This window comes from Pan paniscus, chromosome 12, assembly GCF_029289425.2.
Source record: "Pan paniscus chromosome 12, NHGRI_mPanPan1-v2.0_pri, whole genome shotgun sequence".
NCBI classification, from domain to species: domain Eukaryota; kingdom Metazoa; phylum Chordata; class Mammalia; order Primates; family Hominidae; genus Pan; species Pan paniscus.
The window spans coordinates 41,015,526-41,028,666 of NC_073261.2; the positions used below are offsets into that span (position 1 = coordinate 41,015,526).

Consider the following 13,141-nt stretch of genomic DNA (forward strand, 5'->3'; position numbering starts at 1 on the left):
ACATCACTGCTCAAAACCCTCCAGGGATTCTCCACAGTCCTCAAGATAAAACCCGTACTCTACAGCACAGTATCCACATAACTTCACAATCTACAGATGGTTCCCCAACTCATGACAGTTCCACTTAACAATTGTTTGACTTTTTGATGGATTTATCAGGGTATTAAATGCATTTTTCTTTTCTTTTTGTTTTTAAATTTTTTGTTTTTTTAAAGGCTAGTCAGGTGAAGCAGTGGGAGTGGAGAAGGAACAAAGACATCTGTAACTGGTTGTGATCAATTCGTTGTAAAAATCATTCTACTCGGACCAGCCTTAAATGCACTTCTGACTTAAATTTTTCATTTCCAATGGGTTTATTGGGATGGAAGTTCATGTAACTCGAGGAACATTTGTAGATTCTTCTTACCTCTCTAGCTTTGCCCCAGGGCCATCCAGAACTACCTGAAGTTCCTCCATGTGCTCTGCCCTCTCCCACCCTTGGTGCCTTTTCACAGACTGCTCTCCCTCTGCTGGAATCAAGACTCCAGGCACTGCCACCTTCAGTTCCAACCCCTGCTGGTGCAGCTCCCTCTCATTCTTCAGTTAGCTCTGACACCATCCTCGCCTGGATGCCTTCTTTGACCTCATCGGTCTGGATGAGGGGCCACTGCTCTGTGAGACCCTGACAACCCGTGCTTATCACAGTGTAGTCATTGTTTCTCCTACTCCACAGTGAGCTACATGAGGGCAGGTTTTCCAGAGGCTAGCACAGAGCTTGGCACATAATAGGTGCTCAACAAATGTTTGATGAATGAATGAATGAATGAAAGCACAATATAAGGGGGAGAAAAAAAAAAGAGCAGAAGGATGGGCTTTCTAGAGCCACCATCCAGCCCTTTTCTCCAAACCAGAGCTGTCATTCTCTGGCTCAAACTGCTAGCGGCATCTTCTGTCACTGACTTTTCCAGTTTGCTACAGAGGACATCAACAATGTGAAGGATGGGGAGACTCCAGTTTAATACCAAAAATATGATCTCTGCAGCCTCAGTGGTAATAGTAGGTTGGGACAGCTCCTCTCTGCCTCACAATCTTGGCTGAGGACATCACATGACAATAAACTGTTGGGAGAATATACCTGCAGATTAAATGAAATGCTACCAGACACTAATGGATAATAAGGAAGAGAAAGCGGCTGGGAAGCAGTAGAGGATAGTTACTGAAGGCACACTTGAGAGCCAAACTACTTGTGAATGCTTCATCTCTGCCTCTTACTAGCTGTATGTCTTCAGGCAAGTTACTTATCATCTGTAACCCCTCATGGGGCTGTTGTGAGGATGGGGTAATTCTACTTCCTAGGAGAGCACGTGGCCCAAATGTAAGTTATTATTATCAACATAGGTGTGGGCTCAGGTCCAGCAGGGCAATGGACAGAGGCAGCGGGTGAGATGGGTCCAGGGTCCTAAATATCTGGACCTTTAGGAAATTCCATCTCACCTGCTCCAGTCCGGAGTAGCAGACACTGAGCCTTGGAGTTTCTAAGACAGCTTTAAGAGAATATTCAACCTTGGAGGATCAAGAAAATAAAACTTACTTTCAGCATAGGAGCTAAAAAGGAGGGACAAAGTGGCTGAACAAAAAGGGAAGAGTAGGCCGGGTGCGGTGGCTCACGCCTATAATCTCAGCACTATGGGACGCTGAGGTGGGTGGATCACCTGAGGTCAGGAGTTTGAGACCAGCCTGGCCAACATGGTGAAACCCTGTCTCTACTAAAAATACAAAAAAAAAATTAGCTGGGTATGTGGCAGATGCCTGTAATCCCAGCTACTTGGGAGGCTGAGGCAGGAGAATCACTTGAACTCGGGAGGTGGAGGTTGCAGTGAACCAAGATTGTGCCATTGCACTCTAGCCTGGGCGCCAAGAGTGAGACTCTGTTTCAAAAAAAAAGGGACTAGGGGAAGAGTAGAACAGCAGGATGCAATGCTTATTATGAAGCTGAACAGGATCCTTCACCCTCTTACCTTCATGCAGCTTTATTGATTTATTGATTCTTCACCTGTCAGAGCCTCATCTACCAGCAACTTAACCAATCCCTCCCCAACCCCATACACCCTCGCCTACAAACAGCTTGATCAAAGTCTGTGAGCCAGGAGCAGGAACCACAGTGGCAAGGGGGTGGGAATATGCTGTCAAAACAGGTTAGTCAACAAAAGTTCAAGGTTTCCACCAGCAATAGCAAGCTGGTGCTTAAAAACGCAACACAAATGCCCAAACCACGTAAGAGCTTCTCCTTTTCTCTTGGAACGAGGGAGATGCCTCCTACGTGTGACAGAAATACTGTTTTCCCCTGACCAACAGAAGAACACGGGGGCAAAGGACAAATAGTCAGGATAATTAACACAGCTCACATTAATTAGGTTATCTTTTTTCCTTTTTATAATTGTCTCCTTTATTTCAGCTCTCTTCCACTTACTCATATAGTCAAGAGCACTGCCAATTGAGTCAGCTTATTTATTAATTCTTTTTTACATTTATTTTTATTTATTATATATATATATATTTTTGAGAAGAAGTCTCGCTCTGTCGCCCAGGCTGGAGTGCAGTGGTGCGATCTCGGTTCACTACAACCTCTGCCTCCCGGGTTCAAGCGATTCTCCTGGCTAATTTTTGTATTTTTGGTAGAGAACTCCTGACCTTGTGATCTGCCCGCCTCAGCTTCCCAAAGTGCTGGGATTACAGGCGTGGGCTACCGTGCCCAGCCTACATTTATTTTTTACTTTTTTTTTTTTTTAAAGTTAGCCAGAGATATAGGCACATGCCACTATGCCTGTAATCCCAGCACTTTGAGAGGCCAAAGTTGGAGGATCATTTGAGCCAGGAGTTTGAGACCAGCCTGGGCAACATAATGAGACCGTCTCCACCTAAAATTTTTTAAAAATTAGCTAGGCATGGTAGTGCACACCTGTAGTCCCAGCTGGAGCCCAGGAGTTCAAGGCTGGAGTGAGCTACAATCACATTACTACACTTCAGCCTGGACAACAGAGTGAGACCCTGTCTCTGGAAAGAAAAAAAAAATATATATATATAATATATATATGTATGTATTTAAAGTAAAAATTATTAATGTATTAATGCTGGGTTTGTCACCATAAAGATAAAATTCCATTAAAAGAAACTTCACAGATGTCCAAATGATGTTCCTATATTAGAATATTTTTTAGCTACACATAGAAGCTCACGCTTATATTCCCAGATACTCAGGAGGATAAGGTGAGGATCAGCCTGAGCAACACAGCAAGAACCTGTCTCTTTTTTTTTTTTTTTTTTTTGAGATGGAGTCTTGCTTTGCTGCCAGGGTGCAGTACAGTGGCATGATCTCGGCTCACTGCAACCTCTGCCTCCCAGGTTCAAGTGATTCACCTGCCTCAGCCTGCTGAGTAGCTGGGATTACAGGCGTGCACCACCATGCCCAGCTAATTTTTGTATTTTTAGTAGAGACGGGGTTTAACCATGTTGGTCAGGCTGCTCTTGAACTCCTGACCTCGTGATTTGCCTGCTTCAGCCTCCCAAAGTGCTGGGGTTACAGGCGTGAGCCACTGTGCCCGGTGAACCTGTCTCTTAAAAAAAAAAATTAGCTATGCCTGGTGGTACACAATTACTCAGGAGGCTGAGGTGGGAAGACTGCTTGAACCCACAAATTCTATGATTGCACCACTGCACTCCAGCCTGGGGGACAAAGCAAGGCCCTGTCCCTAACAAAAAAAAAAAAAAAAGAGTATTTTTAAAAAAGTTCATATTTCTAGTGGCCACGTATGGGTGCAGTGGTACAATCTCAGTTCACTGCAACCTCCACCTCCTGGGTTCATGCAATTCTTGTGCCTCAGCCTCCAGAGTAGCTGGAATTACAGGCACACACCACTACACCTGGCTAATTTTTAAAATATTTTTAGTAGAGACGGTGATGTGGTTTGGCTCTGTGTCCCTGCCTAAATCTCATCTTGTAAGTCCCATAATTCCCATGTGCTGTGGGAGGGACCTAGTGGGACATAATTGAATCATGGGGGCCAGTCTCTGCTGTGCTGTTCTCATAATAGTGAATAAGTCTCACAAGATCTGATGGTTTTAAAAACAGGAGTTTCCCTGCACAAGCTCTCTCTTTGCCTGCCACCATCCATGTGAGATGTGACTTGCTCCTCCTTGCCTTCCACCATGTTTGTGAGGCCTACCCAGGTATGTGGAAATGTATGTCCATTAAACCTCTTTTTCTTCCCAGTCTTGGGTATGCCTTTATCAACAGCATGAAAACGGACTAATACAATGGGGTTTCACCATGTTGGCCAGGCTGGAGTGTACCTTTCTCCGTAATCACTTGGCAAGTAGAGTGAACTTTAAATATAGTATGGGGAAGCGCCTTGCAAAGCAGATGAAGTAGAATAACTTTTCAAAGGCTTTTCCTATATTGTGTCTCATTTTCATAATATCCCTTTGAGGATAAGGGAGGTACTAATATTAGAGATCATATGGCTTGCCCAGAGGCACACAGTAAACCACTAGCAGAGGAAGATCAGAACTCTGGTCTTTTGATTCCTAATTCAGTGTTGATTCTATTTTTCCCCAAGGAATGAGACATCTACAAAATTCTGAAAGACAAGGAGTGAGAGAAATTCAAATGATGAACAGCAGATGCATGGGAAGGTCTGACTTGGGTCCCACCCAGACTCCAAGGGCCCTGAAGGGAACCTTACCACGTGGCTCCCATTCATTAGCTTCTGTGGTCAGAGCCTGGAGAATGCCATGGTTCTTCAACTCTGAGATCTGTAGAGGCAGCTGACCTTCAGCTTGAGGATAGAATCCACATACCCGCATATACACAAACGCTTCCCACCCACTGTACTGAATGTCCTTGACACTGGAGGCCAAAAGGACCTAGTGTGCCCTGATGGGTTGACTGAAGTCAGTTTTATTTTCTTTTACTTTTTATTTATTTATTTTTTGAGATGGAGTCTCACTCTGTTGCCCAGGCTGGAGTGCAGTGGCCTGATCTTGGCTCACTGCAACCTCCACCTCCTGGGCTCAAGTGATCCTCCTACTTCAGCCTCCCAAGTAGCTGAGACTACAGGTGTGCATCACCACACCCAGCTAGTTTTGTATTTTTAGTACAGATGGAGTTTCACTGTGTTGGCCAGGCTGGTCTTGAACTCCTGACCTCAAGTGATCCGCCTGCCTCAGCCTCCCAAAGTGCTGGGATTACAGGCATGAGCCACTTACTGGCCTTGAAGTCCATTTTAAATTGAGGCACCTGGAAAACTTCAACTATGATGTGGAACTTGGGTGATGTTGGGGACAAGTGTATGCCCACCTTGAATGTAAATAAACAAAAATTCATACACTCATTTCAGACTGTGGTGTGCCTTTGGTATTCTCTCTGCGTTTTATAGTCTGCTTCATTATGGCAATTATCTTATTAAATAGAAGTTGTTTTGTATGTTTGTGTTCCATACACCCTCCCCTCACTCCCCTCAAGTGTGAGCTCTTGGAAGCTAAGGTCTATGCCACCCTTGTGTCCCCAGTGTCTAGCACAGTTCTGGCACCACACAGTAACACACAACAAAAGCCCTGGCAGAAGGTACCAAGTTGTGGGTGATACATACAGGGATTCCTCTGAAAGCCAGAACACTCTTGTCCTTGTCATATGATGGAGAATATCCAGCAGACAATCTTTCGCCCTGTAAAACAGACAAGGGTCAATCTCCCAGGCACATATTAATCCCCCAAAGATAATAGTTTAAATGTCATACTTTTTTTTTTTAACTTTTAAGTTCAGGGGTACATGTGCAGGTTTGTTACATAGGGAAACTTGGGTCACAGGGGTTTGTTGTACATGTTATTTCATCAGCCAGGTATTTGACCTAGTACCCACTAGTTATTTTTCCTGATCCTCTCCCTCCTCCCACCCTCCACTTTTTCTTTTTTTTTTTTGAGACGGAGTCTCACTCTGTCACCCAGGCTGGAGTGCAGTGGCACGATCTCGGCTCACTGCAAGCTCCACCTCCCAGGTTCACGCCATTCTCCTGCCTCAGCCTTCTGAGTAGCTGGGACTACAGGCGCCCGCCACCAGGCCCGACTAATTTTTTTTGTATTTTTAGTAGAGACGGGGTTTCACCGTGTTAGCCAGGATGGTCTCGATCTCCTGACCTCATGATCCACCCGCCTCAGCCTCCCAAAGTGCTGAGATTACAGGCGTGAGCCACCGGGCCCGGCCAACCCTCCACTTTCCAATAGGCCCCAGTGTGTGTTGTTCCCTTCTATGTGTCCATGTGTTCTCATCACTTAGCTCCCACTTATAAGTGAGGATATGTGGTATTTGGATTTCTGCTCTGTGTTAGTTTGCTAAAGATAATGGCTTCCAGCTCCATCCATGTCCCTGCAAAGGTAAATGTTGCAACTTTTCCCAGTACCACAAAAAAAGGATGAACTCTGGAGATACCAACCATAATGAATACTGTAAAGGAAAACTTCTGTTTAATCTGGTCCTAGGAAAAACTGCAAAAAGCTTAGTTAATGTTATCTCAAAAATTTTATACCGATTTCCTGGCTCTTTGAAAGTCTGAGGGTTCTGAGTGAGCGAAGTTTAGTGAAGCAGTTTCCTATGGCCTTTCTGCTCAGCCAAACCTATCCCCTGCTACAGATTAAAAACAAAAAACCGACCAAAATACTCGGCCAATTGTTTGTAACTCATTTCACAGATACAGAGCTAATTTTTCAATGTGTTCTTTTAAAATCCTAAAAATCACCAGGTGTGGTGGCTCACAGCTACAATCCCAGCACTTTGGGAAGCTGAGGCAGGAGGATTGCTTGAGCCCAGGAGTTCGAGAGCAGCCTGGGCAACATGGGGAGACCCTGTCTCTACTGTTTAAAAAATAAAAAATCATCATTTCTATAGTTTGTTACTAGAGAAGTTTCTCTGAACATATAGAGCACCAAGAAGTATGATGTATCTAAAAAAACCATATGGCACCATTGAAAAGAAGCCCAGAATATTCCCAGATGATACAATTCTGGAGAATGGAGAAGTAATTCTACCAGTGAAAGAATTTCCTGATCAACATCATTAAAGATTATGTAAAAATGTAAAGGGCTTATGAGCCTAAGTTTGTTCCTATGTTACCATATTCACTGAATTTTCTGGAAAAGTAACTTTAATAAAGTTTAATCTCAGAGAAAAAAAAAATCATTAAGGCAAAAAAGAAAAACCAGCCAGGTGTGGTAGCCCACGCCTGTAATCCCAGCACTTTGGGAGACCAAGGCAGGAGGATCTCTTGAGGTCAGGAGTTCAAGACCAGCCTGGCCAACATGGTGAAACCCAATGTCTACTAAAAAGTACAAAAATTAGCCAGATGTAGTGGCACATGCCTGTAATCTCAGCTACTCAGGTGGCTGAGGCACGAGAATGGCTTCAACCTGGGAGGTGGAAGTTGCAGCGAGCTGAGATTATGCCACTGCACTCCAGCCTGGGCAACAGAGTGAGACTCCATCTCAAAAAAAAAAAAGAAAAACCAACCCAGTGGAAACATTAGAAAAAGGATATAGATGGTTTACACAAAAGGTAACTGAAATAGTGGCTTTTTTTTTTTTTTTTTTTGAGATGGAGTTTTGCTCTTGTTGCCCAGGCTGGAGTGCAATGGTGCAATCTCGGCTCACCTCAACCTACGCCTCCTGGGTTCAAGTGATTCTCCTGCCTCAGACTCCTGAGTAGCTGGGATTACAGGCATGCGCCACCACGCCCTGCTAATTTTTAGTAGAGTATTTTTAGTAGAGACGGGGTTTCTCCATGTGGGTTTTTTTGAGATAGAGTCTCGCGCTGTTGCCCCACTTGGGGCATAGTGGCACGATCATGGCTCACTCACTTCTTGGCTCAAGGGATTCTCCCACCTCAGCATTCCAAGTAGCTGGGACCACAGGTGCACACCACCATGCCCATGTAGCCATGGGGTCTACATATGGTTGCCCAGGCTGGTCTCAAATTCCTGGGCTCAAGCCACCTTGACATCCCAAAGTGCTGGGATTACAGACACGAGCCATCCTGCACAATCACAAATTGGTTTTAAACATATGAACAAATGTTCAACCTCATTCATTAAAACAAAACAAAACAAAACAAAACAAAACAAAAAAAAGCAAAACAGAAAAACGTCACCAGGCGCCGTGGCTCACACCTGTAATCTCAGCACTTTGGGAGGCTGTGGTGGGTGGATCACCTGAGGTCTGGAGTTCAAGACCAGCCTGGCCAACATGGTGAAACCCTGTTTCTACTAAAAATACAAAAAAGTATTTTTTTTGTATTTTTAGCACACCGGGCGTGGTGGTGCACACCTGTGATCCCAGCTACTCGAAAGGCTGAGGCAGGAGAATCACTTGAACCTGGGAGGCGGAGGGTGCAGTAAGCCGAGATCGCATCATTGCACTCCAGCCTGGGCAAGAGAGCAAGACTCCGTCTCAAAAAAAAAAAAAAAAAAAAAAGAGTCATGTAAAACTACTGTGTTTCATTAGTCAGATTATCAAAGATCAAAAAGTCTGATAACATGTACATTGGCCAGAGTGCATAACACACTGGAGAGTAAACTGTTACCACCTCTACAGCTTGATAGTACCTAATGAAATCATACATGTTTTGTACATGCGGGGCCTGATACTGCATTCTAGTAATTTATCTAACAGATATATTCATCCATGTGCAAAACCGACATGTTTACATTTATAGTGTGATTCTTTGTCACACTGTTTATAATAGCGAAAGGCTGGAAAAACCTAAATGTTCATTAATGGGCTGATTTACATAAATAAAAGCACATTCACTCAGTGAGATACTATATGGCCATAAAGACAAATGAGAAAGTGCTTTACTTTACAGGCAATATGGGACAATCTCCATGATGTATTAAGTGAAAAAACAAAGGACAGAGTCTATACACTATTTTACCATTTTATTTTTTAAAAGTACATAAGCACATTTGCTTGTCTCTGCAGAGACCATTTTCACAGTTATACCCAAGGAAGCAGTAGCTTTGTCTCCAGCAGAAAAACTGAGTGGCTGGGGGGACAAGGGTGGAAGGTGGTTTCTTCACAATACGTATATCGTTCTGTACTTTTTGCATTTTGAACCATGTGAATGTATTATGCCAAGGCCCTGGAATCCCAGATCATCCTGTTACTCTAATTCTTCTGCTTTTTTTTTTTTTTCCTTTCCAACTAATGCTCATTAAACACAACTTTCATTTCTTCATGTTCCAGATGCAAGGATGGAGGCCAAAACACCTCACAGCTGACCAAGCTCCCTCGTAACGGAGCTCATGATGGCTAAGCATTTATTTCCCACTGTAATGCAATCAACACACCTGCTGCAGATCCCTCTCCTCACTTCCATCCCTTTGTTCATGTAGTTTTCCTCCAGAATACACCTCCACCCTCTTCTCTGATCAAGGTCAGTTCCACCTACTCAAGGCAACCTACCTTACTAGCTGGGGCTACAATGCTGTCTCACACCTCTAAGTCCAGTAACCCTTGTATGCAGCAAAAGTTCCTCTGCAAAAGGCCTGTATAAGGACCTTCTCTTATATTTCTTTTTTCTTTTTTTTTTTTTTGGAGACAGAGTCTCACTTGGTCACCCAGGCTGGAGTGCAATGGTGTGATCCCAGCTCACTGCAACCTCCGCCTCCTGGGTTCAAGCGATTCTCTTGCCTCAGCTTCCTGAGTAGCTGGGATTACAGGCATGCACCACCATGCCCAGATAATTTTGTATTTTTAGTAAAGACAGGGTTTCATCATGTTAGCCAGGCTGGTCTCCAACTCCCGACCTCAAGTGATCTGCCCACCTCAGCCTCCCAAAGTGTTGGGATTACAGGTGTGAGCCACTGCCTCCAGGCTCTTATATTTCTTTTATATGTTTCACAACCATTGGCACAGTACTAAGCACAAAATATATTTCTCAAATTTTTGTTGAAATTTTATCTCTAAAATATTTGGTGATTCATTGTGCTGAACAACTTCCTGCAGGCGTCTGTGTACCTGAGATTCATTTCATTCTTCCTTTCCTTCTCCAGTTCAGTCCCCTCCAGTGTCCAAAGACTTCCCTCTTTGGAACAGTTCGCATACTACTACAGTGAAGAAAATCTTTCTGGAGACCCAAAGCAAAGGCTTTGTCCCAGTCTGGCCACTGAATCCCACAGCCTCCATTTAAGACCATTTTTGGGTGGGCAAAGTAGTGTGAAAGGTAAGGCATGTAGGGTTAGCTGCCCGGCTCATACAAAGACATATCACATTGAACTGAGTCCTGAGGATGATCAGGCCAAAGCAAGCGTTTCACAGGGAAGAGGCTAGTAAGGTAAATGATCCAAATCAATGAAATACAGATTTCTTGGGTGATTCCTCAATGAAATTCTCCCCACTACCCAAGCAAAAAGAAAACAAAAATCTCATAACTCACTCACAAAACAAGCTATTAGGAAAAGCAATTGACCCTGAGGTGAATAGAAGCTCCTTCTTACAGAACAAAGAGAACTATAATGAGGGTTTCTAAATTTTTCCAAATATTCTCTTAATATATTCTTACTATACTTAATGATATATCTCAAACCAACACCACCTTTCCCAAATAAGAGTGCATGCTTACCTGTCCATCTCTTAATTCTTCTTTACTATGGAAAGAGCAAGATTTTTCATTCATGACTCAAAATCATTTGTTCATGTGAGCTTTGTCCTTGGGCCCAGAAAGCGTTTTAGTAAGGTCTGAGATCAGAAGCTATGTGGAGAGCCAGAGATCCAGTTGCTCTACCTTTGCCTTCCTTCTTGGCAGTCACTCAGACTAAGAGTAAGAAAACAGTCCCTTTGTGCCATCCGAGGGTGTAGGAGGTTTCTGTGAGTGCTGAGAGAAGTCCTCTGAGGTCTTCGAAGCCTCAGCTCTGCACAAAAGAAAAAAAAGAAATTGAAAAAGAAAACTGGTTTCACCATTCAGTTATGCCTCTGTTGACAATTTTTTTTTTTTTTTTTTTGATTTGGAGTCTTGCCCTGTTGCCCAGGCTGGAATGCAGCCGTGCGATCTCGGCTCACTGCAACCTCCGCCTCCCGGGTTCAAGCGATTCTCCTGTCCCAGTCTCCCGAGTAGCTGGAATTACAGGCGTGCGCCACCACACCCTGCTAATTTTTGTATTTTTAGTAGAGATGGGGTTTCACTATGTTGGTTAGGCTGGTCTCGAACTCCTGACCTCGTGATCAGCCTGCCTCGGCCTTCCAAAGTGCTGGGATTACAGGCGTGAGCCAACACGCTCGGCCTGTTGACCACAGGATGGCAAAAAGGGGACCACACAGGGGACTGTGAGCTGGATTCTGTGTCCAAAAGGCAGCAGCACCACTAGAAGGGATGGGGTCTGTTTCCGACAATGGAATTACTGGGACCTGGGCCAGCTTATCAAAGGCGTGAGGCTAAAGGTGTCACCTTGGTGGGTGGTCTTAGCTGAAGTGCTCAGGCTTTGTTTAGGCCTCACACACAGGTTGGGTCAGGGGCTTATAATACTAGACCTGGTTCCAACAATGGTAGAAATTCAAAATGCAACACGATGTTCTAACCTTTCTCAGTTATCAGCAATACTGTGCATGTGGCAGCTGGCTAGCCAGTTTGGGCAATTCTAAGTCTTTCATCTGACATTGCTTCCCTCAGGAAAAGGGCTGGACAAGGCTCATACCTCATCACAGGGGAATTGGACATCCGGAATGTCTGTCACATCAAAAATTGCATCCTAAGTGGGCAGATGGCCCACACACAACTGACAATCATAGTTCACAACTTTGGGTGACTAAGGAAGGAGGGTAGCCTCTCTATGAGGTCAGCCCTCCACTGTGGTAATAATGATCAGGATTCCATAAAAACTGGCTGCTGGTGTCAGGATGCTTTGATTCTTAACACTGAGTGGAAGAATACCTCCTGGCTCTTGGGCTTGACATGTGGCTCACTGTAATCCTGGGGACAGGGCAATGCCCCCTTAGTCCTGGCACCCCAGGAACTAAACTGCTCTCACTGTGGCCTCTGGGGCCTCAACATCTGCCTCCCCTTTCCTTTTCCTCCATCATGGCCTCCATGACAGCCTATGACAAAACACACATTGGCCAGCCTTGGCAAGGTGACAGGCGGGTATGGTAATAGCAATCTCAGGAGGGCTCTTCTGTTGCTGTGTAGAAAATGAACCAAGTAGCATAGAATCGTGACCAGCTTTCCACACCTGGCTGGAGCACTCCTGGGGCCTTCAGTAGGGAAAGTTACTATCTGTAGCAGAGAAGAAAAGAGCAACAATTCCATTAAACAAGGAAGTACTCACAGGCAAATTCCTGATAGTTGGACCTAAGGAAACGGCCTTCCTGTAAAAATGGATCCTTCTCCAATCAAGTATTCATTATGCACCCTCTTTAGGCAAGGAGGGGGTATGATTCTTCAACTGCTTGCTGGAGGTTAGATTCTCTGCATAGGAATTTAAATTAGATGGGCCCTTCGCTGATCCTTTCACCGTGCTTGTCCATGGGCGGCTCCCCGTCCCCCAGGTTCCCCACGGATGGGGTGTCATTAGGGACCCGCCATAGAGGACTCCGTCCCAGGCGGGCCCCCAGGACAAAACTATGGGCCACTTTGAGGGGCACAGAGACAGAGACGCTCACCGGTTGTGATGCGCAGGTAACAGGGAGCTCAATTCATCATGACACCCAGTCAGACAGGGGCTGTGAGCAGCCTTTGGACAGAACTTTCGCATAGCCTGGAGGCGTAAGACGAGGAAAGCAATTTAACACCTCAAGGCAGCGAGTCCAGGGCAGAGCTAGGACCAGAACTCAGGACTCCTGTCTCCCAGTTGGGATTCTCTTTCAGTCTTACAACTCTCGGCCTTGTCTCGCCCCATAGTGATAATTTCCACCGGATCACAGTCTCCCTCCCTCCTCAGGCCGGCTGCTAGCTCCGCACAGGCACCAACCACTCCCCTTGGCAAGTGTTAACGCGTTCTCACCGTTAACAGAGCTTTCCAAACTTGGGGGTCCCGCCGCCTCGGCTAGGCCTCATCTGCTCATGCGCACAGCCGCTTGCGCGCCGGCTCCCCTGGCCCCGAGAACTACATTTCCCAGTAGGCAA

The 13,141-nt window shown here is 45.1% G+C and overlaps 1 protein-coding gene across 14 annotated transcripts in view; it reads right to left on the minus strand.

Moving 5' to 3' along the window:
* ELMOD3 (ELMO domain containing 3) overlaps positions 1 to 13,137 on the minus strand; it is a 37,004-nt gene extending 23,867 nt beyond the window's left edge. For 2 of the 14 annotated variants that reach the window (XM_024927589.4, XM_034953465.3), the window contains exons 1-5: positions 13,020 to 13,111; positions 12,249 to 12,292; positions 10,646 to 10,934; positions 5,628 to 5,702; positions 4,722 to 4,791 (exon numbers count right to left, since the gene is read on the minus strand). In XM_024927589.4, coding sequence (XP_024783357.1) covers positions 4,722 to 4,791; positions 5,628 to 5,702; positions 10,646 to 10,699 — 199 coding nt within the window. In that variant the 5' untranslated portion in view covers positions 10,700 to 10,934; positions 12,249 to 12,292; positions 13,020 to 13,111. Of the gene's footprint in view, positions 1 to 4,721; positions 4,792 to 5,627; positions 5,703 to 10,645; positions 10,935 to 11,950; positions 12,076 to 12,130; positions 12,293 to 12,344; positions 12,485 to 12,678; positions 12,774 to 13,019 lie in introns of those variants that run through there. The other 12 variants (XM_003816588.6, XM_008969636.4, XM_057301280.2 and 9 more) reach the window with 10 other exon arrangements.
* Between the last annotated feature and the right edge of the window lie 4 nt (positions 13,138 to 13,141).